We start from the raw sequence: 26,719 nt of genomic DNA, 5'->3' as shown, positions 1-26,719 counted from the left end.
TCTAAAATGAAATATTACGTTGTCAGTCTACTTCATTTATATTAAATATATGGCTTACTTTTTTATATTAGAAGGTAAATGAAAGTTGGTCAGTAATATGATTCCCCTTACACTTTTGCTGTAGTTCACTATGGAAATGGATTCAGGAAATGGCAGATGTGATTAAAAACTCTTCAGCTGGCCCAAGAGCTGTTTGTACAGCACCTAGCATACAGCACTTCTGGCAAGGAACAACCACTCCTCATCTTATTGCAATATAAATAAAATGATTCTTCAATGTAGGGACTTGGAATTTTGATTTTTAAATGCACTAGTTAGGAGATTGGGAAGATGAGATTTGATGAAGCTTTTCCATTCATAAGAATGAAGACAAAATTGTTGTGTTGGCTAATGCGGTCCTGTTTCCTTGTGCATACAAGTAAGTACATTGGAATCCACGCCAGCCCAATTTGCATGAGGGTGTCAGAGCAATGATCCTATAAATTGACATAGAAGGGTCAAGCTGCCTGCTCAGAGGCTAACATCACTGGAGAGCTGTGCACAACAGATAAATGTTCACCTCTCAAAAGCTACATTGAAGACTGCAAAACTAAGAGAGATTTCTTCCTGCATCCCTTAGAATGCATCTACAAGTGTATAGCTCATATCTGGGCAAAGAAATTGAATAAAATACCATAGCTCAACCTTAGATCTCCCGATTTGGAATATATTTGTTTTATTCACGGGGCTCTCATGAATTCTGACTTTTTTGTGCAGTTTTTGAAATTTCCTACCAGCTTTCCCTCTTCTGGAAACTTAAGTGCTGTTTTTTGTTTCTGATATTTCTAGTGGAACGGGAAAATGTACAGAAGAGGACCTTTACCAGATGGATAAACCTACATTTGGGAAAGGTAAGACTGACAAACAGTCTTGATATTGAGATACAAGGACACAACCATAGACAGACTGCAGTTAATTCCTTTTAAAGTAGTTAAAATTTGGAAACAAAATTGACTTCTGTGTGTATGGGAACGTTTGGAGGAGAACGAGGGGAAGCTGAAAGCATGTTTCTGGGTAAATGAAAATTGCTTTTCAGGCACAATGAATGCTTGGCTGGCTTTAGTTCATCTCAGGTGCATTTAATGCTATTGACTGTTATCATGAGGCCAGAATTTTCCCACAGAACATACCCACATAAAATCAAATGTGGTTGAGGCTGCTCTGAGGTGATGATGACTGTGTTCTTCCCTGGACTGGAAGTTCGAACATCTGAGGCATCATGGCCAAAGACAGATGTTCTTCGGAACCTGGCTGCATCCCAGATCTGCAGATGGGAAACATTAATTCCTTGTCAGTCATGTTTTGGGGGGGCTGTATGATGGGATCTTTACATATCCACTTACGTTAGAGAACTAATTTTTGGACATAACTTCATATTTTTAAGATGTAATTGTTTCTAAATCATACCGTAATATGGCTGTTAAACCTAATTTACTGTTCTTATTGATAGTAGGTAAGTACTAACTCTCCTGAGTAGTCTGCCATCCAGAGAATGATTTTCCTGCTGTTGAGGATGAAAAGAGAAAAAAATTCTTAATATTACTGAGACAGCAGCAATGCTTAGTGCAGGATCAAGGAATGAGACCAGCTTCCTGATCTAGACGAAGTCCTAACTTGGACTGGAATTTGAGCTTCACAGTGCTTTTAGTATCTGTGGCTAAATTTCGTACAGTACAGACTGGGACTAAGTTTGGGCTACAAGCTGACTCTCAGTTAACTCCTGTAGTTCTTGGGAAGTGATTGCATTTCAGACATAGTAAAGTAAAGGGGTTTTAGAAGAAAGGCATCACATATATAGTTGCTTAAGTAAGTCCACTACTTTGCAGTGAGTGTTGCTGAAGGAATAAAGGGATCCTCTTAAATCTCACTGGAAAATCAGAATAAGGCTAGTTGGAAATGTTTTGACTAGCAATTGCTCCCAAAGGTCTCTCAGAACAAAGACAGTGTTACGTGATGCCTTCGTGAATCAGGCTCTAGGGCTTTAAACTAACTGCAGTTTTGGAAGTTGTCAAAGAGCGTTGTCGAATATGTGACTGTGGAGAAGGTCTTTGATTTACAGAAGGAATTAGATCATGAAAAAGGCTGTAGGGTGCTGTTAATTCTGCCATGCCAAGCCTATGAAGTCTTAGAAACTTTGTGGGCAGGTGAACTGTTTTCTCTGGAGTGCATACAAATTTTTTTCCTCTCTGATTCAATGAAGAAAAATGCTTTTCTGAAGAAAGGCAAAAGTCTGCTGCTATATTAATGTTTTTCCTGGAAGTGGCATAATAAACATACCCATGTAAACAGCGAGAGCTTTGCTAAAGCTCTCTCTAATTACAGGTGATCCCCCGAGGACACCCACTGAGGAAGGTGGCTTCTGCCTTTATCCTCAAAGAACCACTGCTTGCAGAGTAGCTTCTTTCTTTTAAAGGCAGCAGTGGAGTCTTCTTCTTGTACTTCTTCAGGAAACTTATGGTGTGGTGTGTCCCCTTTTGGAGCAGACCATCCCATTTGGGTCATCTTTTGAGAGGAGCTGGCTCTACTGGTCAAGGGATAATGGGGAGTAGTCTGCATCTTCCGAGTTCTGCTTGTTCTTAAGTACTGAAAGAATAAAAAAGGTCTGGGTTTGAGGCTTTCAGATGATAGATTATTTAATTTTGAAATGAACGATACTTTGCTTTCTTTCAGTATGGAGCATTGCTTAGTACTCTTGGCTAGATTAAAGACGAGTAACGAAAATGTATGGTCCCAGTTTGCCAGAACCAGTGCTTAATCAAACAGTAGTGCATTGCCCAACCAAAGATAAAAAGCTTGGGCTCTTTAGGGACACGTGAGTGAGTGACACCTGAACAGAGCATAATTGTTGCAACTGAGACTACCCCTAAGGGCTGAGCTGACTTGGCTGTGTGCCTCACAGCGCACACATCATCAGACACCTCGGTGAAGTGAGGAGCTGGTTCCCTTTGGAGGAGTTTGCTGAGAAGAGAGAGACACAATACAAGAAGCTGCTATTTAAAGTACTTAGAAAATAGTGGGAAACAGAATGGCACCACCAGAAACCTTACAGAGGAGACAGGACATTGTGGCCGGCTGGATCGCGGGCTTATTTCAGCATAAAGTGGGATTTGCTTCTGCTGGACTTGTCTTAGTCTGAGGGATCAGCACCCAGCCTTTGGGTGGTCGCTTGCCAGGCAAAGTATTTAGGGTGAGATTCTGTTATGGGAAATCTGGAATAAGTCCTTGTCTGATCTCAGTTACATGAGTACTATATCTCAGTTTTAGCTTGGACATTCCTAGGACAGAATTGCCACTGATGTGAAGAATAGTCAGCCCTTTCTTCCTGCAGGCTACGATTTACTTCTAGTATCTCTGTCTTGTAAAATTCTCCTTCTTACTCTCTGAAATCATGGTGACTTACCAAGCAGTACTGCTTTAAAAGCTACCTCATTTCTTTTCTTCACAGTGCAAGCCTCCTCTGAAAGTGAAAGACTTGTTTATTGATATACAAGATGGCAAAATCTTGATGGCCCTACTGGAAGTCCTGTCAGGACAAAAGCTGGTATGTATACAAGAGGGAGAAACCTCCATAGGTATGGAGCTCTGTATGTTATGAGCAACAGTGTATGGACATCCAAGGAATAAGGGTGAATTTGGTCCCGTGTCTTCAGTATAGTAATAAGAATTTCAGCAACTTTGTTGTGATTTCCTTATGCTACAGGCTGGTGTCCTGAGTTGTAACTTAGATTTCAAGGAAATATATAACAATGAGGTGTAAATGGTGTGTGATCAGTGTAAATGTTCCTACCCCTCAGGTTTTTTAAGGCTTTAATACATTAATGCTCACATATTCCATTTGGAGATCATCCAAATCACATTACCAAGAAAAGACATATTTGCTGTATTATTTTTTTAATCCATAAATTCTGTTTCTATTTTGTCTAAGATCATTATGACACTTAATAGGTCTGCTGATGCTTGATGTAGTTGTGAGTTTAGTCCTGGTATCCTGGCTCAGATTTCATTAGTCTTACTGATGTGGTCTAAACCAGAAGGGCAAAGCTTCACTTATCAGAATCTTCCTCTCTCCTCCTTTCTTTGTAAGAGCTGTATAAAGTTTCACGTACCAGAAATGGAAACACCCAGTGCAAATATAAATGACCAATTACAGTTGACTTGAATGTTTTCTTTCTACATCAACCTTGTCCGCAAGTAATCTCTTCTGTGTGGGTATCACACTTGGATAAGAGGAGACACCTGTTCTGTAGCCGTCTCACCAGTGCAGATGCACTTGCAATCACCTGGTGATGCTCTATAGTGACTGAACCATCTGCACACTGCAGCGTGAATGGCCACTGTGGTCACTCATTCAGAACCACCTATTTTTTAATATTGCAGTTTTGGGGAGCTGTAGCAGAAGCAGCAGTGTCTCTGTGTGCACTCACACAGATTGCATTGAGAGCCAGGCTGGAAAGGAATTGAAGGGGGAGACACATCATGGTAAACCCTAGGCTATGCCCCGGAGGTCAGGGAGGAGGGCAAGGAAAGAGGAAAGGTCAGCTGGCCAAACTTGTTGCGCTGGCAGTTAGGTGTTCCTGCACACATGTGATAAAAACAGCGTGCCGAAGTGGAATTGCAGGGAGACAGGCATGCAACAAATCTGTTTCATTTCTGCCAAAGTGAAGGTTTCTGCCTCCCACCTGCCTGTGCCTGCTATGAAAACTGCTCACGCTTCCTCATTAGGATAATTTAATTTAATTCAAGACAAAAAAAATCTATTATTACGAATTTTCAGGTAAATTTGATCCTGTGACTGAACGTGGTTCGGGAGTGATTCCATAAATAATCAGTGCGGCAGGTCCAAGAGAGTGATAACATCTGGAGAGCAGGAACGCTGGTTGCTAACCCTGTTTTGCTACAGCAAGGGCAGAACATGTAGTTGAAGCACTTTACTGATCAGAAAAGTTGGCAATAATTTTACAGAGGTAGATTTCCTTAGCTTTATTTTGCCTCTGTGTTTGTAGGTTTTTAAGCTTCGTATGACGTGGTGAATAATTCCACCATTTTTAAAAACAGCATGGCTCTTATTTTTTCTAGATGCACGAATACAAATCTTCAACCCATCGCATTTTTCGTTTGAACAACATAGCCAAATCACTTAAGTTCTTGGAGGACAGTAATGTGAGTATTTCCAAAGGCTGGTCTTAATACCTTCTCTTGATGTATATTGCAAATTGTAATTGTTGTAATTGTAACTAGTCTGATGCGCTGCATGTACATAAGAGGAATGTGCCGCTTAAAGGCACTGTGACTTACCTTAGCAGCAAGGCTGAAAAGCCACATAAAAATGCACAACGAGAACACCTACAGAGTCTAAAACAAGGATTATTTGTTCATTTTATAAGGTAAAAGTTCAACAGGATTAAAGGATCAGGAACCCAATATTAAAAGAAAATAAAAAGAAATGCAAGTAGTTTTTATGAACTGGGTCTTAGTGGCATTACTTCAGTTACGCTGAAGGTAGATGACTTTATTTTATCAGAAATACTTTCAGTATTACAAATCACGTATTTATCTGGTAAACTGCTGCAGCAGCTGATCATGAGTCAAAGGCAAGAGAAAATTAAATCTGGGAACATGACATAAATACATAATTCCAGGAATCAAAACCTTATAAGGATATAACTTCCCTCATAGTCAGTGTGGCACCACTGCAACAGCACTTCCTAAAGTTTTAAGTGACCAAGCAAGATCAGAGCCTGTAGCTTGAAATGATTCATTCCTTTTTTATTTCTCCCATTAGGCCTTTATTCCAAAGCCCTATGGATGTGGCCTGTGTCTTGAAAACTCTGCTCTTGAAAAATGTTGAGAAGTAATGGGGTCAAGAGAAGTCCCAGCCATGTAACAACTCATATACATGGTATACCTAGGTCTTTCAGAAAGAGAAAACAATTATTGGACTATGTCCTATAAAGGACTGCAGCAGGGTTTAAACTTTATGGGTGAGGAGGGATCCGGTGTATGCATAGGGGCAAAACCCTGCCTTGCATGGAATGCCACAACAGAAACTGATGTCACTTTGCTGCTTCCCTGCAATGAGCTTAGCTCTTGCTCCAGAGATCCTCCAGCAGTGCTAGTCACGCAGAAGAGTCAATGCAAACCCCAGTGCAGGAATGAGCATGATGTGAGGTCTTAGTGGATCTCTTACGACCGCGTAGATGTGGGAGGTTTAGCCTCCTTTGCCTTTTTCCCCAGGAGAGGATGTGAAAGGTCAAGAAGTTGTCCAGTAACTTCCAGGTGTTCCAGTCTCCTTTTGGAAACTCCACCAGTAGGGGCTGATCTGGCCCTAAATGTGTATGTCTACATGTCCCACTATAGAACTGCTAAGAAATGTTTTACATGTTCACATATTTCTTAACAGTTTCCCAGTTGATGCTTTCTACCCAAATCCAGCTAAGGCCCACTGGCAGATGAGATTTTTTCTCTCTGTTGATATCAACACATTGCAGAGCCGCAGCTGAAGCATGTCTGGTTGCCAGGACCTCGCTAGGGGACAACCTAGAACCTCAATGAGCAAGACCAGGCAGGAGGAGCCTTGGACACAGGCAGACTTTTAATTAGTAGTGCTAGAACACCTACTTTTCTATGGATTTCTTGTTTCCTTAAGAGTAAGCAGCCAGTATCTTTGAGCCGGGTATCTCTACTGGGCTGGGTGACAAACATAAGCAGCAGTAAGAGGACAGAGCTGACACTGAGAGCAGTCTAATGATGAATGCCACTTGCTCCTCATTTTGGAGAAACTGCTATTCAAATGTGCTAGGTCTTAAAGGTTTTCCCATGCCAAATACCTTGGAGCTAGCAAGAAATCTGAGCCTTGAAATGTGACAGCTAGAGGTGTCTTCTTGATAAGATTGAAAACTGTTGTGTGAACCACGAGATAAAAAGTTATTTTGCTTTCCTTTTTTCAGTTTAACCAAACCGGTTAGTGAAGGGTGGTGATGAAAGTGTTGGCAAAATGCCTTGGCTGCCAAGAGCTTCAGGGTTAGATATTAAACCACAGTGGGTGGAACCCGTCAGCATACGGTTCTGTGGAACTGGGGCAGCAGGGTAAAGCACTGCTAAGTGATTCATCGTGTACAGGATTTCCAAGTGATAAATGGACTGTATGCTGGGCTTTAACTCGGTCTGGGTGCCATGTGCAGTACTGACAGCTTCCTTGCTTCCTCCCTCCTCCATGACCTTTGCCAAAACCAAGTCTGTGTTGTCTAAAAGAATAACATCCTGGTGTTATCAGGTGGAAGAAACCTCAGTGTGGGAAAGTCTAGAGTTTGCTTGGATTAGGCAACCCTATCCTTTGCTAACTGATTTAATCAGAACCCTGTGACAAGCTGTGTAAGGTGAGATAAGCAAGGAGAAAGGAGATGCATAGCAAAACAGACGTAAGCAGATCTTATTAGGATTTTAATTTTTGTACGAGAAGTGACTCTCTACTTTAAAGAATAGGATCTACTGGAGGGGGCACCATCTTGTTCCATTTTTGTATGGAGGAAACACATTTGTGGTCCTGACGATGCAGAACTGGGCTCACTTCTGTTCTGCAGACTATGCTGGGGGCTTGAGATAAGAGTTCCATGAGCAGGGTGGTTGTGATCAGGGCAAATTATGATTAACACAAGATTTCAGTATTGCTTTTTGGCTGGCCAGTCAGTGGCAGAAGTGTTCTGGACATATCCAGTAGTCTCAGTGCATTTTTTGCATTTACCTTGCTCCTTTGAATTCGGCTCTGAATTTATGATCTCTTCTACAGGTAAAGCTTGTTAGCATCGATGCAGCAGAAATAGCAGATGGAAATTCCTCTCTGGTACTTGGACTAATATGGAATATAATATTGTTTTTTCAGGTAATAAAACTTGAATACTTTAATCATAAGTGAACAATCTTTATGGTATCAATCTAATCCAGCTGAATACTGATTTTTAAATTGATTTTTAATCCTAAAGAACATAATTAAGCATGCTAAACCTGAGCTTTTCCTTCCTAATATATGCTATTTTATACCTGCAGCTGCTTTCGTTTTACTTCATTGAACCTATTTTGGTGTAAATAGGAGATAATTTAAGCCCTCGTTTGACTTGGACCAGAATTAGAGCTTCAGATTACTACTTTCCTTTCTCTCCTGTGCCTTCTCAGCATTCTGTTCCAGATTCCCTGGATCTGAACCAAAGTCTCGGGTTTGGTTCCAGGTCATAGTTTATTTTCAATAACCTTTTCTTGATTTGGTCCAATGTGGTGGGAAATTCCGTGTAGAATCACTGATCTCCGGAGACTTACTCAACATGGCAAAAATTCGCAACTGATGTAGATGGCCAAATGAAAGATCTTGAAGGGCCTGGAACTGATAAAACTGATTTGAGCCTGAAAATTGATTGAGCGCCAGGCTTAGATTAAAACTGCTCCCTAATCTACACGTACTTTGAAAATGACCTTCTAGACAGTACCAGAGTCTAATGAACAGAGAGAGATGGAGGGGAGGGTTCTGCAACTCTCGTAAGTCTGTGAGGCTCTTTCATTCTCTTGGGCTCACTTAAAAAATGGCTATATGTTCAAAAAATAATCTTGAAGTTGCACTGGGGTTTCTCTCCCTGGCTGAGCTGCTCAAGCTGAACAGTGCTGCACAGCACCAGTTTGGCCAGATGGCCTCGCAGGCAGAGATGGTGCGACCAGAATCTGTCACCCCAGCAGCAGAGGGCATGGGGGACCTAAGAGCAGCAGAGTGGATAATTTGGACTCAAATATCAATGCTGACCAAGGACAGGAGTGCTGCTGCAGGTCACCATTTCTTGACTAAAAATATTTCACTCAAGCAAGTCCTGCAAAGAGAACAATTTCAGTTAAACTAACTTTTATTTCAAGGACATGTTTCTTTGCTTTTTGTTTAATATGAATTTGCTCATTTCAGCCTGGACTGATACCTTGCTCTGTCTGTTTCCTGGGGTTGCCAGCTGGGCTGCTGCTGGCTGTCACGCATGTGCAATACACGTTGAGAGTTATAATGGACGGGTCTGTAATTACCTCTTAAAATTCAGTTATGGCGCTGTTATCTTTAAAGTTTGCATGAAAACAAACACTGAGTTCTCCATGCAGCCGGTATTAAATCAGAGCACTGCGTGTTTCGCCTTCTATTACAGATTAAGGAGCTGACAGGCAATCTCAACAGGAACTCCTCCTCCTCCAGCCTGTCCTCCGGGCCCAGTGGTCCGGAGTCAGACACATCCCACCCCAGCACTCCCAGCGTGGAGAGAAACATGTCCGTTACAGTGAAGGATCAGCGGAAAGCCATCAGAGCCCTTTTAATCTGGGTTCAGAGGAAAACCAGAAAGTAAGCTAACAAACCCTTGTATAAAACTGTGTTTTGCCACCTGCCCTTTTGAAGCTGAATCTCTTTTCTCTCTCCTGCCCCGTGTGTGCGTTACCGTGCACCGTGGCTTCTTCTGCTTTCAAAGTCTGCAAGCGCGCGGTCTTTGCAGGGGGGTATATAACTACAGCCCTGTGTCACAGTGTCCGTCTGACCTTGAAGCCGTGTGCGTTGCTGGCTTCATGATTTGAGTGTTAAATGTTAACTCGCACTAATCTGCTTGGCACTGTTTAAAACAGGATCATTCCCTCCTCCCCCTACCCCCTGGCCTTCGTGCAATCTATTTGATATCTTTTGCTTATTAAAGGGTAGGCATAAACAAGAGGTGAACTGAAAAAATAAATATATTTGAAAGATTTTAGCAACAGCCTTTTAAATTAAGCAGCAGCCCTGAGGGAGCTTCTCTGTGTGCTGCAGAGTGCCTTGAAGGACAGAGCCCCTATTAGAGTCCCTCTTTCCTCAGAATTAAAGAGGGGAAGGGGGTGAATCTTAAGTTGCTTCTCATGAACATGTAACATTTGGGTCCCTTTCCGTTGCTCAACACACCTCTCTCCTCTTTAATAAAAAAGCAGTTCTTTCACCAAAGCATTTTGTCTAGTAATGCTTTAACCTGGCAGAGTTACTGTCGGGTTAAAAAACTTTAGTGTAAGATGTCTAGTGCACATGTAAATGCTTGGAGCGTATTTTACATATATTATTACCTGAAGTGATGACTGCCAGAGAGTTTTAAAGAGGGCATGGGTCAAACTTACTTATACAAGTTGGATAGCTAAATATTTGGCATTTTTGTCTGTTGATGGATTTATATGTCCAAATCTGCCTGTGAACACAAATGTTCTGTGTCTAGTGTCAAAGATACAAATTTACATCTTAAATACTTGGTCCTGTGGGCCACATCATCCCTTGGTTATTTCCAGTGAAGGTAAGGGTGCTTGTTGTGGTCCCATTGAGATCCATAGTTCACTGCTGCCAGTGCAGACCATAGAGGAAGCACAGTTTTAGTCCCAAAATAATGCTGATATTGTCATTAACAGGGAGGTGGTACAAAAAAAAAAAGTGAGGACCAGAGAAGTAAAGGCTGTAGACTTTTCAGTCCAGTCAAAGAGCACAAACTGAAAGCACCTAATAGGAGAAAATTGTTCTTGCAACTGCACTATTAAAAACATAATAGCATCGTTATAATCCTGTTATCCAATGACCTGTGCAGAATTTTCTATTCTGGGGCTGTATGTCATTGCAAGTTTGATGGTTGTTTTTTCCTCCAAAACTTTGGGCATCTAACGCACTTGTGGTTTATACATATACTGACATCATTTGCATTTGGCAAAGCACAATTTTCTGCTATAGAAGGCCAAGTACACCGGAATGTGAATCATTTATGCTTATGTTTTTAAATATTTGTTGGCAGTCTTCCCAAGCTATGGCATTAAAATGCTGGAGAGTAACAGAAACAGGAATCACAGAGACATTTGGTTTTGTGAATGTTAAATGTGGTTGCTGAGTTCTTGAGGGCTTTGTTTTTACTAACTACTTCCTACAAGCAGGTTGATGTCAGCTGTTAGCCACACTGATCCAGTTTGTGAATCCTTGTTTTTTGTGGACGTATTTTGCGCATTTCAAAATCCAAAAAGATCTCAAATGTGACTAGTGCAAATCAGCAACCTTACTTTTAACTTTCAGGAGTCTTTGAAAATGATGGTGCCTTTACTTTGTATTTTGTAACACAACCACTCATGTAAACTGTATGTAATTCTCTTCAGGTACGGTGTTGCAGTTCAGGACTTTGCCAGCAGTTGGAGGAGTGGCCTTGCTTTCTTAGCTATCATAAAAGCAATAGATTCTACTTTGGTAGACATGAAGCAAGCACTGGAGAAATCATCTCGAGAAAACTTGGAGGATGCTTTCAGCATAGCACAAAATAAGCTGGGTGTTCCTCGGCTCTTAGAACCAGAAGGTAAAACGCCTACATCAGCTTTGTTGGGTAACATTCAAACTATAATGAATTCATGAATATTGCATTGTGATACCTACCAAAAACCTCCCAGTGATTAGGCTGTTGATGTGATCAGTGTGTTGGGCTGATTGATAAGAAAAATAAAAATGGTCACTGGCTTGTAGTCATATGCTTCCAGTCATATTTCTAAGCTCCTTGGGGGCAGAGATCTTCCCATAGTTTTAGCTGTGTACACTGGTCCTGGTTAATGTTTAGATGCTATGTGACAACTGCATCACTAGCAGGCATTAATCACCACCCTGTTGTGCTGAGAGGTGTCTCAATGCATCAGCACCATTTCATAATGCCTACAGTCTGCAGAGACTAAATGTCACTCCAGGATGAAGTGTGCAAGTCTGCCATACAAGGAAAATGGATAGATACCTATTCAAATGTATTTGCATCCCTCAGTTTTTCCTTTACAATGCATCTATACATGTATATATATTTTTATATGTAAACATAAGCATATATGTTTGTATATAAATATATGTATATAAATGGAGCTGCTTCTTGCAGTGTTTCTTGCAGAACTCTACTAGACAAGTGTTAGGCTTTGATTTTATGATTTAAAGCACAGATTGGTTATTTGTGCTTTCATGGGTCACCTGTTAGAAGACTGGGCCATCCTGCTAAAAATAAACCTCTGTGCTGTCACTCAACAAGATCACTGTCTAGTGACAACATAAATGACAGTATGAAGGTGGATGAAAAGGAACCCTGATCAGGGTTTGGTATGTGTTTGGAAATAGGAAAAAATTAATGTGAGTAACATGTTGAGAACTCTTTCAAGTACCATCAGCAGTGAAAAGTATTTCTCTTATCTGTCAGAAAAAGAAAAGCGTTTGTAGCTGTTATTTCTCTCATCATAAAGGCAGGATAAATGTCTGACGATCTGTTCCTCTGCAAGAGCGTTTTAAAGCCATGTGTGCTTAAGCCCCTTGCGTCTGTCTCCATAGATATCATGGTGGAATCACCCGATGAACAGTCAATTGTGACATACGTGGCGCAATTTCTGGAACACTTCCCGGAGCTGGAAGGGGTATGTGTTTACTCCTATGTCACGTCATTGTATTAATTTGCTTTGGTGTACTTTATTAAGTCAGATATTGCTGTATTTATCCTCTAGGTTTCTTTCTAAGCTATTTAAAATAAACCACAAACTCAGATTTAATTTTTCACATTTTTGTTAAATCCAGTAAAATGGGCTTTCATTGACGATTGCTAAAATGCTTTCGGTAGAATTGTGCTTTTAAACATTTACATCCAATTATAACTTTCAGATGTTAGAACTGGTTACATAGGGCTCTACTACTTTGCTATGTTAGTCTTAAATAAGGCTGAAATTTATCCCTTCATCTATGATGATTCATTGGACTTTGAATTTCATTTTGACTTCCATCTTCTCAAGTTTGAGGGCCACAATCAATCTGAATTTAGCAGGTATCAGACACAAGATAGCAGAGGCTGAATCTTGTCAATGCAGCAGTCAAAAGCACTCATTGTAAGCGTGAAATATACTGCAGCTTAAAGGACCAGGACTTTAATGCAGACTTTATCAAAAATAAAGAATTGAGGAGCAAGCAGGGACTGACAGTGTCTGGGATTGACAGAGGTCTTTTGGAGAAACAGAGGATAAACTTATAGAGGAATTAAAGGAAAGGAGATGGAGAACTTGAGGAAAAATGGGAGGTCCCAGGAACTGGAGAAGAGATCTGCATAAGTTGAAAAACTGTTCTGGAGGCTGCTTGTACTTCCAGACAAACCTAGTTCAACATAGTCTTTTTGGTTTGAAAGGATCTCCACGGGACTCGGTGTCCCTCAGTATCTGGGTAAGTTTTTGTGCTAGAGTACATGCACATAAATGATGGTTCCTACAGCTCTCACTTCTTGACTGAAGGTTCCAGTTGGTATGTATTTTGTAGCTTATAAAATTGGTGGGCATTACTAAAGTCACTGGAATAAAAATTAGTATAATAATCTAATTATTGTTATTAGATTAGATGAGCAATAAGATTTGTTAGTATTAAGACTTGTGGGCATTTTAATGGACAAAGAAAAAGCCTACTTTTTTTTTTTTTAATACAGTCTGTTGGAATGGAACAATCTAGTATATTAATATATTTCACAGTGCATTTAGTGGACTTGCTAGATTTATTTTATTCCCAAGGTTTGGGATTGTGTCAAAAAACCAAGTCAGTTGTCTCCACAGGTGCAGCAGGGAGAGATGAATACATTAACAACTGAGGAGTAGGCTTGTCTGCATTCTAATCTTCCTGTACAAGTGGCTTCTTGACATTGAGCTTTGTTCAAGTCACTTGACTTGCTAAATTGGTTTCCCTACTTTCAAAATAAGTGAGTCATTAACTGGCCATTCACAAGGTAATGGGGTGATGGGCTAGGTAGTTATTCTTTCTGCAGTGTTTGGGAAAAGTAAAATGGTATCTGAGATATGATTTGTCTTTTAATGGTGTATCATCACTTATAGGAAGACTTTACAGATCCTGACAAGGAGCTTCCAATTGAGTCCATGTACGTCCACATCAAAGACACACCTTCAGAAAAGGAAGGCAAAATCTTGATTTTAAGTGAAAGTGAAGAAAACATGTATACTGTTAATCACGAAAGGAGTCATCCTGCTCCTCCAAAGGTTCATATTCGTGACACCCCTGAGAGAATCCCATCAGAAACCGTTCCTGAAAAATGTAATGGGAAATTGAGTCAAGTGTTAGGTGATTCACAGGAAATGTCTGAAGAGGAGCCTCAGAGGCCTACCTCACTGAAAATTGCAGGATCTGTCAGCTTTGAATCCAGTTCCTCTTGGGAGGTTCTAAGTGATAAATTCATGCCAGGTGAAGGGGGCATATCTGATGATCCACTGAAACAGAACGATGACCTTTCTCCAGCTGTTCTGACAGATCAGAAAAATTCTGTTGACTCTTTTGAAGACTACTCTGAAGAATTAACTAAAGAAACCTCTACTGAATATGACAACGAAACTAAAAGCCTTTCAGCCAATACTTCTTCTTTGAGTCCATTATCCTGGACTTCAGGTATACTTACAGATGAATCTATAAATAAAGTAGAAGAGAACAAACCCCAGACTTCAATTCTTTTACCAGAAGATACCTCAAAACAAGAAGATACACATAAGTATGTTCTTCACCTTCTAAATGAGGAAATACTGAAACTTCCACAAAATGAACGTACAAAGCAATCACCTGTCTTTGAGACAACAGAAACTAACCATTGTTCACTGAATGGTTCTAATCTCAAAAGCCAAGAACTATCTACACAGCATGAAACATCTGATGACTCTCTCTCAGATGTACCTAAAAATCCAGAGGACCTGGACAGCTGTGATGAGTCTTCAGCTGAAGTGCTACCCAGTTCATCAAAAGTATCTGTAATACCCCACGATCTCTTTTATTATCCACATTATAATGTTCCCATATCAGCAGTTTTGAATGCTTACCTTGAGCCTTGTATTGAAGGTTATGGTACTGGAAATGACAAAGCTTCCTCTGAAACAGTAACAGATGTTTTACATGAGAAGGGCTTACTAGAACAGAACTACAAGGAAGATGCTCCAGAGGCAGACTTAGGGAATGAGCTAGGTGTCCCTCCATCAGAAATGAATACTGACAATGGCGAGGAGGAAACAACAGATATTAACAGTCACATGAATTCTTCTGATGAAAAAGAAGTGCCATTACTAGTAGGAGAAGAGTTAGAAATTGAAAAAGATGGCAAAAAGGCCACCAGCCATCAAGATTCCACTATTCCACAACATCCTGAGGTATTTTATTTTTTTATTACCAGCATTTCTTTGTGTATATATGGAGGATTAGCATCTGACCTTAGTGGTTTTCATTTGCTTTCGTTTTGCAATGCTTTGGAGAAATATGTAAAATGTATTTGGTTTCCTGTCCAGTAATGCTGTTTGCCGCAGCCCTCTACTGGAATGAATGGAACTGCAGATCCCTGAGAAGATCTGACATTGAAAGAGAGAATAAGCCCTAATACCAATAGTACTGGAAAAATGTGAATTTTAATTATGTTTTAAAGTAGTTTGAGGCTCCTGTATAATCCTTAGGCATAAACGATTATCACAGGGGGTATTTTTAATAATTTGTAATTATATGAACAGAAAGTAGTATTGCTGATACAGAAAGAATACAGGCAAAGGTAATTTTTGTCTGAATCCAAATAACTTTGCCTACAAAAACTTACACCAATTTGAGTAGGATAAGTTATGTGGGTAAAATGAAGGCTTGTCTACACTGGAGGAGGAGAAAGAGGGAGGATTTTTGGTAATTATTCTGTGTATTGGATTTAGGCAATTTGCTACTGCATCTCTTTTTGCAGACACTGATTTTGAATTGTCTTACACGTTTTCCAGCACAATAATTTTAGACAGTGTTTTTCAGGAATGAGTGTCCGTTTCATGTTACTCTACATGTTGCTTAGACAAGTTGCTTGGTCATGTTTTGGTCCTGACACTTACTAGAGTAATGAAGTCAATTTGCTGTTAGCTTCAAAGACTAATTGGGGATAGATTAAAAAAAATCTTAGCGGATTACTTCAAAGAGCCGTGTCACGTCATGACTTCTTATATAAAAAGAAGTGACAACTAATTGTATGTATATTGAACTGATGATACTTTATAGCTCAATGTATCCAAAATGATTTTCAAGAAATGAATTGCTTTTTATTCTCTTCAGTGAGACTTTCAACCTTGTACTACATGCAATTTAGCATCTGAGTAGGCTACACCAGTAAGATATTTAGAAGGGTAGGGAAACAGTCTTGTTGTCTAATGCAAAATGTTTCTTAATTTCAACAGGCCATAGTAGAACATGTAGAGGATTTATCAATAGCCATAAAGAGACCAGAAAAAAATAGTAATACAGAGGAAGAAAGGAAAAATATGATCAAAGCAGAAGACTTGCAGATCTCAGAAGTTGCCAGTACTGCTCTGTCACAAGATAAACTGGAAGAAATTGCTGATTGTCAGGAATTTACCAGGTATTTCACGTTAACTTTGTCTTAAATACACCTAACTGGTATGAATGCCTGGTCTTTTGAAGTGTGCCGTGTCCATTGGATGTTTCACGTAGACTTCTTTTGGGAGCGGTGTATTGGGACTCATTGGCTTCTTCCTGTGTTTATCTTAAACACATCAAGTGATTCAGTGCCAATGGGACTTGATTTGACTTTGCTATACAAATTTTGCTACGCAAAACCCAACTGGAACCCCAGTGCATTTTGAACATGGCAGTGTTATAACTGTTCTTCCAACAGAAAGAGTGTTTGTAACGTAGATGAAATAATTCATGTACATTGTGACACTATGTGGAAGCGTGACACTGCTTTATTCCAACAGATATTTGTTGGCCTTTTTTCTGTCTCTGAACAAGTGAACGAGATTGTGGTAGGTTGACCTTGGCTGGCCACCAGGTGCCCACTAAGCCACTCTCTCAATCCCCATCCTCAGCAGGATGGGGGGAGAAAATAAGATTAAAAACTCATGGGTCAAGGTAAAGGCAGTTTAATGAAAAAAAGCAAAGCCCACGTGTGGAAGCAAAGCAAAAGGAGACCAAAAAAAAAAGATTTATTCTCTACTTCCCATCAGAAAGCAATGTCCAGCCACTTCCTGGGAAGTAGGGCCTCAGTAGGCGTAGTGGTTGCTTCAGAAGACAGATGCCTTAATAACGAGCGTGTGCTTGTGTGTGTCCCTCTGCCAGCTTCTTCCTTTCTCTTAGTTTTTATTGCTGAGCACAACATCATATGGTATGGAATATGGCTTTGGTCAGTTTGGGTCAGCTGTCCTGGCTACGTCCCCTCCCAACCTCTTGCCCACCCACAGCCTACTGGCTTTTGCGGCGGGGTTGGAGAGACAGCCTTGGTGCTGTGGGAGCACTGCTCAGCAATAGCCGAAACACTGGTATGTTATCAGCACCGTTTTAGCTACAAATACACAGCGCAGCACTATAGGGGCTGCTATAGGGAGAGTTAACTGCACCCCAGCCAGACCCAGTACAGAGACACTCAGCTAATTTTACTCCACTCACTTCTGTTCCCTCTTATGTTCTAATTTAGTTCTTAGGTAATGTATTTGAGTGGGACATGAACTGTAATTTGTTGATGCTTATCACTATGCACTTATCACTAGCACTCTAATGAATTTGAAAGAGTTTGCTTAGAAAAACACATTGTCTCCTTCAAGCTTTCTGTTCCCTGCAAGGTCTATCAGTTTTTTATTTATATAGACAGCCATAAAACCTGGGGTATACTCTCACTTAAATGTCAATGATGTCAAAGGTGCAAAAACCCTATCAGGTAACATTTTTCAGAAAAGATTCCAATTTGAGCATATAGATTTTTTTATTGTGGGTCAGATTTTCCCAAAGCTATTTTTTATAATGTTACTGATAAATTCAAGTCCATATTCTAATACATGCAACAATGCATATTTGTGGTTTTGCATAGCTTAAAACTAGTATGTGCAATTGCAGTGGCTCTCTTTAAAGTCAAAACAAAACTTAGCTTTATGAATTTAAAAACTTTGCTTTTACATACATTTCAGAACCAGTGACAGTGATTCCAACATTTACCTCCGAAAAAGATCTGCTAATACTTCTGAGGAGGTAAGTATGTGGAAATTTACCTATCGCTGTTTCTCTATTTCTCTTAAACTCCAAAAGTTCACATACTTTAAAAGAGTCTACTCTCTCTATAAAGCTCTGTGATAATACAAAAGCCCTGTGACTTCTAGTAATTTTAGTGCCAAAACCAGGCATAGCTGAAAAGCTTTACTGAACTTTCCTAAATATATGGAACTGAACCTTATTGAACCTTGAACAAACCCACAAAGGAGTACCCTAATACTACAATTAAATCTATTGTAACTTTGAGGCTTACTTCGTCATAACTGTATAGCTGCAACATTTCGCTTCTTTGAAGCTGCCTTTATTTGCTGTTGCAGTTTCTTTTAGTTTTGTGCATTCTCTGTATGTATGTTGGTGTCCTGGTCACAGCCGTGCAAAAATGCTGGGTGTCTCTTGAAGTGCACTTCTTATGAAAGATAGGGCTCTTTTCCTCCCCTTGATAGTAGTGATGTATTGTATTATCTCAATAGCAGCAGCTAACCCTAAAAGAATTTTAGTGTTAATGTGAAACTGCATCCTTAATGGCAGATGTAATTCATACTGGTTTCTTGAGAGCACACTATACAACTGAGCTCTGGATTTTTATTTTTTAAGTCAGAAGGAAGGGACAGCATCAGCAGTCTGGGCACACTGAGCAAGGACAGGAATATGGCTCTTTTCAGCACAAAATAAAATTCTGACTGTCTTGGAGTTTTAAAGAAATGCTGCCACCAATGTTCAATGAAACGGAAGTTTCACACAGATGCTTTAGTTTTGCAACGCTGTCAGAGCTACTAGAAATATATATGAATGAGGGGAGCTTTATTCAACTGAATGAAAGCAGTTGAAAGCAAAAAAATCTTGTTATTTCACAACTTTTTTCCTTTTCTGTGTGTGTACCAGACTGCAGTGGTGGATGTGCTGGCAGGAAATAAATTTATAAGCACGCTTTCATTTTATTTGAGCAAACGTTAGACATGCTCTGCGTAAAATACACACACAATTACCATCTTTTCGAGATGCTGAATTTTATTTTTTTTATATAATCTGTTCCTGGTTTGTTTAAGGAAACCTATGGTGTAAACGAGCAGAAGATGACAGACATGGGTGAAAATCCATTAATCATCAGGTGAGTCGTTCTTATTCAGACAAAGCCTTTTGCAAGGAATGCATAACTCCTAGGTACTTCTAACAATGTTACAAACGGAAATGAAAATTAACTATAATGGTAGAGATTGACTGGATGTCTAGTGTAACGGCTCCGAGTCCATATTTCCCATAGGTGTAAGATACAAAACTTCTTTATTGCTCGATGTCCCCCTGGACTAAAATGCTTTTTCTTGACTTGAGAGGAAAGATTCAGCTGTCTAAGCAAGATTGTGAGCACTTTCCCCACATGGTCGATATTTCAGATGAAGAAAAGAGTGGGAGGACTTCAAATATGAGGCCCTCTGGCAGTGATGACTCTTTCCGGGTTTGGAAGACTGTCAAGACAATGTTTAGTGTGGTCAGTGCTAGGGAAAGACGATACTTCAGTGGAGTTCTGGCCTCTGTTAGAGCACCCATGAGTTTTTATAATTTATATGTGTGTTTAATTTAGACTTAGGGTGATGGATCCTGAACACAGAGCGTGTATCCCTTTGGTATTAGGGTCTACATATCTATCAGAAACAAGGATTGCTCTAGGTTTTCACTCTCAGTTGATACTGAATAATACCTCCCAGAACTTCTAGTTAAAATGACAGTTGCATTTAAATGCAGAAAACACACAAAATATTATCGGGATCCAGTGTCCTGGTCTCACGCTTCTGTTAAAAAAATACATGAATAGCTGTCACAGTTATGCCTGTTTGCAGACTGCTGATATTGAGCAAGTTTTGTGTAATACTCAGGTATATATGCAGTATCATATCTGAGCAAGTAGGATGCCCCAAGCCAGAAAAGGGACTCATTAAAACAGGCCAAAAACCAGTTTTCTCCAAAAGTAGATTAAAAAAAAGTCTACCAGAGAGTGATTAATGTAATATTATAAAATTATAAAATGAGTGTACCATCTTGTGCCTTTTTAAATAAGATCCTTTCTTGTCTTTGTGAGAGCTCAGTGGTGCTGGCAGGGGCCAGCGGGCTTTGCCCTTATGAACCACAGCTGGAATTTTGGAAAGTTGGAATTGTCCTACAAAACCCCAACTGCTAGTTGGCTTCTGGAAGTCTTGGGCTTTTTCTGTTTAATGTTCTGGTGTCTGACATGAGAAGCTCTGAAAGTAGATGATTTGGGGAAAGTATATCAAGTCAGATACAGTGTGTAAGTAAAATTGTGAAAGTGTGATATGTGTTGCCCAGAGCTGTGTTTACTGTTCTGAATATAAAAGGACATCTTTTTGACTGATGGAAATCACCTTACATCAAAGGACTGTACTGTAATGGCATGTATTTAAACTACCTGAGAATTTGTCCAGAGTTTTCAGAGGATTAATTGCTATGTACATTGGCTCCTAAAGGAACACACTGCTAAAGCCCATTATGCACCTCCTAGTCTAGCTTGGACTCCAACTGACTAGATTGAAATGGATCATTGAACTGCTGTCTTTCAGTCTGCCCTTTGATCTTTACAGTAAATATTACCAGTGAGGGTTTTTTCTTCTTTTTCCTGCCTTTTATCAAATTCTCTCCTGTTTTCAGGAAGAAAAAGGACTTGGAAGCAAGTGAGACTCCAGCACCAGCTCATGAGATTATGATTGTTGAGCGGCCAGAGCTATTCTACTTCATCATTTTCTTCTGGGTGCTGGTCTACTGCCTTTTACTCCTTCCACAGCTTCTTAGCAACAAAGTTTGATCTCTGTGAGGTGTGGAAGAATAAAGGACGGTGGCTGGATTGCTTTGTGTATCTGCATATGAATATGTTCCTTCAGGTGAAGCACAAACAGAAACGTAGGACCTGGTATTTGTGTTTATTATCAGGTTGTCCTCAATTCCTCTACTGTTGTGCTATGACAGTGTCTAAGCACATTTTATATTATGATAATTGTGTAAATATATATAAAAATGACCTGATTTAGACGCAATTTTGTACATTTGTGCCTTGCTTTATAAGATGCTAAATAAAACCAGATAATTATCAGTAGAAATATGAACAATTCAGAGCTCTAGTCTTCAAAAATGATTCTTCTGGCTTCATTTACTTACGTAAGGCCTGACAGCTGTGGAAGAGGGGTGGACTTGCCATGAACCTGGCCCACCTGCAAGGGCAAGGCTAGAAATGCTTTTTCATGTTTTCCATGGAATTCTTTGAGAGAGCTGGAGGCAGAGCAGAGCTGCAGGTGGTGGAACACTGCAGAAAATACACTTTTTGTATGTTACTGATGGTGGCCATCTTTGAAAAGATGTTCAAGAAGCTTAATAATTTTATCAGGAACAGATACCATGGTTTTGTTTTTGTTTTTTTTTTTAAAAAGTACCTCACTGCTTCTGAGGCTGCTTCTGCTTCCACTTCCTTTTCTCTGCTGCTTTTACTTACCCGATCATGTGAACGTTTCTCTTTTTTGATGTTACAAAAAATAATAGGTAACCTAATTTGCTGAGGCTACCGCTAAGGCACAAGTGCATGGTAAAAGGATTAGAAATACCCTTCAAGTGCCCAGATCAATAGAGAAAGAAATGACAGATGTAAAACTAAATACAGAGAAATGTTAACAGCCGGTATTGACTTTCTAGTGCAACTGAAGAGACTCCTGTGGCTTGTCCATAGACACAGTTGAGCCACTTCTGCATCTTGTAATTTTTGTCCACAGCAGTGATCACTTTAGGATATTTGATTTAGGATTTTTGCCAGAGAAGGTGTACCTGTGCATTACAGGACTAAAGAGAAGTCTTCAAACTCAATTTAATAGCAGTAACTTTTCTCTGTGTGACTTTTAGTGAAGTCACTATTTTTCATCAGCACATTTTTAGTTTCATAGTATGCTTTATTAGACTATGTCGTGTTGCTGCTTCCACCTGAAAATTCTTAAGGTTGACTGCAATGTGCTTCATAAAATGATAATTATATCATTTATAGCATTCTTAATAATTTACATTGAGTGAAAGTTACAACATGTGGCTATAAGTTTTAGATATTTTGTTTTAGCGTAAGGTATATCTCTGCCTTGGCTTAGTTTTCAGCTGAACTAATAGTACCTGGCATCAGGACACATCAGAATATATAGCAATTTATTTGCAGGTATTTAAAACCTGTTTGTAGTCGTGTTATCTGCTGGGGTAATCCTAACCTTCCATCACACTTCATTCTTCTTTATAAGCTTTTTGTTTCCCTGGGATTTTTCTTCTGAGCTGCAGTTAGAATTCAATAGCAGCAGTGCACGGCAGGAGATCTTAAACATTGAAGATGAAATTCTGAACTTCTTTCAGTCAACAGAAAGCTGAAATCTTTCCTATTCTGTCCTGTCCCTGTTGACTAGAGCTGGATTCACCCCATGAACCTAAAAATAAGATCCTTTTGTTCTTGGTGAGGAACAGATCCAAACTTCCCAACTTAATTCAGTGTAAATCAACATAAGTAAAGAAAATAGTCTTTCATCTTGCTGATGAAAATGTTCAACATTTTGAGTCATCTGATTTTGTGATGCATGAACCTGTTTGTGCTTATTGATGAAGACAGTGATACTTTCTTCCAAAAGAAAACCTGTATTAGAATTTCTGAAGATGCTTTCTTGAAGTAGGCTAAAATATAACATTGAAGGGCTAGTGCTTTTTCTCTGAAAGAAGAAACTTTATATCCTTATCCTAAAAACCAGTGAATACCAGGCTGGGGTATGGCAGCTATTTAATAGTAGCAAGTAGCAATGTACATTAGTTTGGAGCAGATGTGTTGACAGCTCTTCGTTATGTGCCACTCTTCATAGGTTCCTTTGGTTGATGACAACTTTTTCTGAGCCTTTGTATCTTACCCTCAGGTTCTTCCATGTTTCTTAGTCTTCAGCAGAGATTATCTGGAGTTGGATTACAGTCTCTTCATAGAACTTTACAGCTATGAAAGTTCAGTCAAGGAAAGTAAGCTCCCTTCTGTCTTCTCTCCTTCCTCCTAAGAAAATTAATCAGAATGAGGAGGTCTTTGGATGTCTCATCTAAACAACTGACACCCATAAAGAATGGAAAAGTGAATGGGAATGTACTGATGCTGGCAACTTCATTACACAGTATTTTCTTCCAAGAGGGAGAAAACCCAGGGTTTTTGTTCTTGCCTCCCACTGATGAACAGTGACTGAAACAGTGAAATGAGCTGTTTAAATGTCAAACAGCATCCAGCAATTGTCTTGATCATCTCAGCCAATGTTTAAACTGATGTATGCTTTCCAGCCTGTCCCATTAAGAGACAGAGATTTTTTCTTCCACGCAAAATAGATGGAAAAAAATACTAAATTAGCCCATGATACTTGCTATTAAGTTGCTTTCCATATTTGGATTTTTTTGGTTGTGTTCTTGCTATAACAGAAGCAGTCTACCTTACTCAGCCATTCCATGGGTAAGAAGATCCAGGGTAAAGAGTTAAGAGTCATTATACTGGTATGGTCAACTGTGCATGAAAAGAGACTGAACTCGTCAGGAGTTTTGCCATTACTTGGAACCACAAAAAACGACACCTGCATAAGCAGTAGCTTCCCCCACTTAAATTGACTTGTAAGCCTGCATCTCTTCTTCCACAGTGCAAGATCCAATCCCTCAATGCAAGTGCCCTGTTCTGAAAACATTGCTTGTTGTTAGACTTTGTGTCCTATTCTGAGCTTACAGTCTAAAAGCCTGATTGTGAAGCATTCACTATGGCAAAGCCGGTTTTAACTGGCTGGCTAGAGGACTCGCTTGAGGTAGCAGAGGCTTTAAAGGCTGGTGGGCAATCTATCATCTATCCATTTTCCAACAGATATATGCACTGTCTGAATAAGGAATTTTTTCCTGAATTTTTGCCTGGGTTTTTGAAAAATGCTAAGCTTGAACTGACCGCATTTGGTATTTTGATTTAGCAGCAGAATTCAGATACACAAGGGTACCGATCTGTTAAGACCATTTCTAAACCCCATTGTTATTGACCAAATGTGCGGGTAGCAGAGTATGGTAAAGTGTAAGTGTCAGGAAGTGCTTGAGGATCACTGGATAAAGGATGTTTGGTGTTCACAGAAGCACCATTAAAGACTGGGAGACAACTGTAATAGGATGGTTCAATGTTATTGTAGTCATGTAACTTAACTGCAAAGCGTTTCACTGTGATTTTACAGAAAGTGCAAGGAAAGATATGCTATTAAAGACAGAACCCCCCTAAACATTTATGGGGCAGATGTCTTAGAGTTGAAGAAATGAGTTGAACAGTCACTTAATCTACAAACTGAATTGAATATAGCCTTTGCCAAATTGTAGGAAATTATCAGTGCAAAGATAGGGCAAGCACAGATTACAGTAAAAAAATGACAATCACTTTTCAATGCCATGAATATTTTTGATGGATTGAGCTCTAAAATGTATTTTTATTGAGGTTTCTAGATTGTAATGAATGTGTCTACAGAATTTTATGCGAAGCTTGAGAGTTCAGCTGTTTTAAAATGATTTTTTATATAGCAGTGATTATTTTATCTATATATTTAATAGAACTGTTAAACCATTTTAAGAGTACCTGTAAAATTCTATGTATGTGATATGATTATTTATTAATTATGACTCATGAGAATGAACATTAAGCTATGCATCGGTTGTGTCATCCATTTGAAAACTGCAAACAGGAGAAGAGTTTTTAATGAACAGTAGACTTGAAAAACATGGGAAATGATTTAATACAATTGTGTGATTCTTAAAGCTGCATAGCAATATGTTATTTTGTGATGTTTCAGCTAAAGTTGCAAAATATACTGAGTGATTAAGCTACTTTCTTCCATTAAAACTTCCTGAGGCTGAAATTGCTACATGTTGATATTTGGTGTCTAAACACACTTAAATCCTCTACATCTTCTGGAGACTGTCAGTTTACTCTGGCTCAGTATGACTGTAACTTCTTTATCCAAGTAGTGTTCCATTGAGTTTATGGGGGTACCATGCAATACCCAGCGGGTTTTTTTAGGGTTTTCCGCACCAATCCCCACAGTATCAGAGCTTTAGAAGATTAATTTGGCCAGTGTATGTGGCATCATATTCAGCCACTTAACAAGCAAATAGTTGTAACAGTGCATTATCACTTATGCTAGCTTTAAGTACTTGGAGTCCCTTCTTGCCAAGCGCAAACTTGAATGCATCCAGTGATGTGTTCCGGTCCTCTACTTCTGTGGAAGTTAATGCAACACATCTGTGTGCTAAGCACACACTAGAGGATCTGGCCCTGAGGCAACTTAAATCGATGTTAATCACATAGGCCAGGAAGCAGCTGAAGCGTATGCATTGCCCTTAGCGCTGGATCCCCTCAAATCCAATGTACACAAACAATGCCACTGACTTCAGTTAACCCCATTGTACACATAACATTTGTTTGCCTAAATTCTGCAGGATCAATCCTCTCTTTCTTTCAGGAAGTTAACATCCGCTTCCATTTTTGATTAAGAGAACAGCAGCGGGGAACGAATGGGTGGAAGACGAGGGTGAGGTTACAGGCTGGAATGTGGCTGTGAAAGTTCCCAAACCACTACAGCTGAAAGCTCTTACCCTGATAATAGGTTGCCTGCTGTTTTCCATTGAGCTAATAGGTAGTGGATCCGAATGGAGGTAAAAAACCCATAAGTTTTTGTATTTCCCATTGTGCAGCATTTTATCAGGTAAATAACATCAAATTGTTCCCCTTGGCATACCACTGATAACGCTAATTTACAGCTGCCCAACTTATGATTGTTCACGTTCTAGGTTTGTATCTAAACAGAACTTGCAGTATGGCTTGCTCCCACCTACGCCGCCCCAAGATCGTGAAGCTATTCATGCAGGAGGATGGGAGGTATATGCACATTAAATGATATGGGAAAGTCATATTCTGAATGGGATAGGTTGCTTACTCTGTCCATCGCTTGACACAACTCTAGAGCTCACAAAGGCTGAAAAATTAACCCTTTTATTCTCAAGTGCCATATCCACTTCAGGGTTATCTTAACTGAAATTGTGGAACATCAAAGTATTCCTTTCCTCCTCTAAATATCAGAGTGGAAAACTTCCTTCCACCTCAGTGGCACTTTTGATGACTCCTTTCCAGGCAACTGCTACTGCTGATACTGGAAAACAAGAACAGTGTTACTTTCTCACCATGAAGGGAATGTCTAAGTTTATGTCTCTGGAACATAAAATTGGCCCCTGGGTGATTAATTTACTTCTTTTTTCATGAAAAGGTTTGAAGAGGCAATAAAAAGAATTAATTTTACCTCGGTGATAAATACTAAAACCTACCATTCCAAGAAAGGCTAGATCCTGGCCTTCACTGCTGTGTTCAGGTCAGGTAATATTTTATTCCCAAAGTAGTTTCATTAGTTTCACTGGGCCTTCCTGGAATCTCTTTGATTCATGGTATTGATTTGCTCTGTGTCCAAGGACCAATTCGTACAGGGGGGTCCTGATCCACGGCCATTATTAGACTGTAACAGAAAATCACCATTGTTTACTTAGAAATGACTGGTCTGATTTAAATCACAT

The 26,719-nt window shown here is 39.6% G+C and overlaps 1 protein-coding gene across 1 annotated transcript in view; it reads left to right on the top strand.

Annotated features, from left to right (window-relative positions):
- CLMN (calmin) overlaps positions 1-21,199 on the top strand; it is a 72,086-nt gene extending 50,887 nt beyond the window's left edge. The window contains exons 2-13 of the mRNA XM_050897827.1: positions 829-890; positions 3,485-3,580; positions 5,116-5,199; positions 7,826-7,918; positions 9,207-9,397; positions 11,194-11,387; positions 12,386-12,468; positions 13,915-15,225; positions 16,273-16,454; positions 18,016-18,076; positions 19,144-19,205; positions 20,756-21,199. Of these exons, the coding sequence (XP_050753784.1) occupies positions 829-890; positions 3,485-3,580; positions 5,116-5,199; positions 7,826-7,918; positions 9,207-9,397; positions 11,194-11,387; positions 12,386-12,468; positions 13,915-15,225; positions 16,273-16,454; positions 18,016-18,076; positions 19,144-19,205; positions 20,756-20,909 (2,573 nt within the window). The 3' untranslated portion in view covers positions 20,910-21,199. The remainder of the gene's footprint in view (positions 1-828; positions 891-3,484; positions 3,581-5,115; positions 5,200-7,825; positions 7,919-9,206; positions 9,398-11,193; positions 11,388-12,385; positions 12,469-13,914; positions 15,226-16,272; positions 16,455-18,015; positions 18,077-19,143; positions 19,206-20,755) is intronic.
- Positions 21,200-26,719: the final 5,520 nt, after the last annotated feature.

The sequence above is a fragment of the Gymnogyps californianus genome, chromosome 5 (genome assembly GCF_018139145.2).
Source record: "Gymnogyps californianus isolate 813 chromosome 5, ASM1813914v2, whole genome shotgun sequence".
In the NCBI taxonomy this organism is placed as follows: domain Eukaryota; kingdom Metazoa; phylum Chordata; class Aves; order Accipitriformes; family Cathartidae; genus Gymnogyps; species Gymnogyps californianus.
This window is presented reverse-complemented; position numbering and strand designations above follow the sequence as displayed.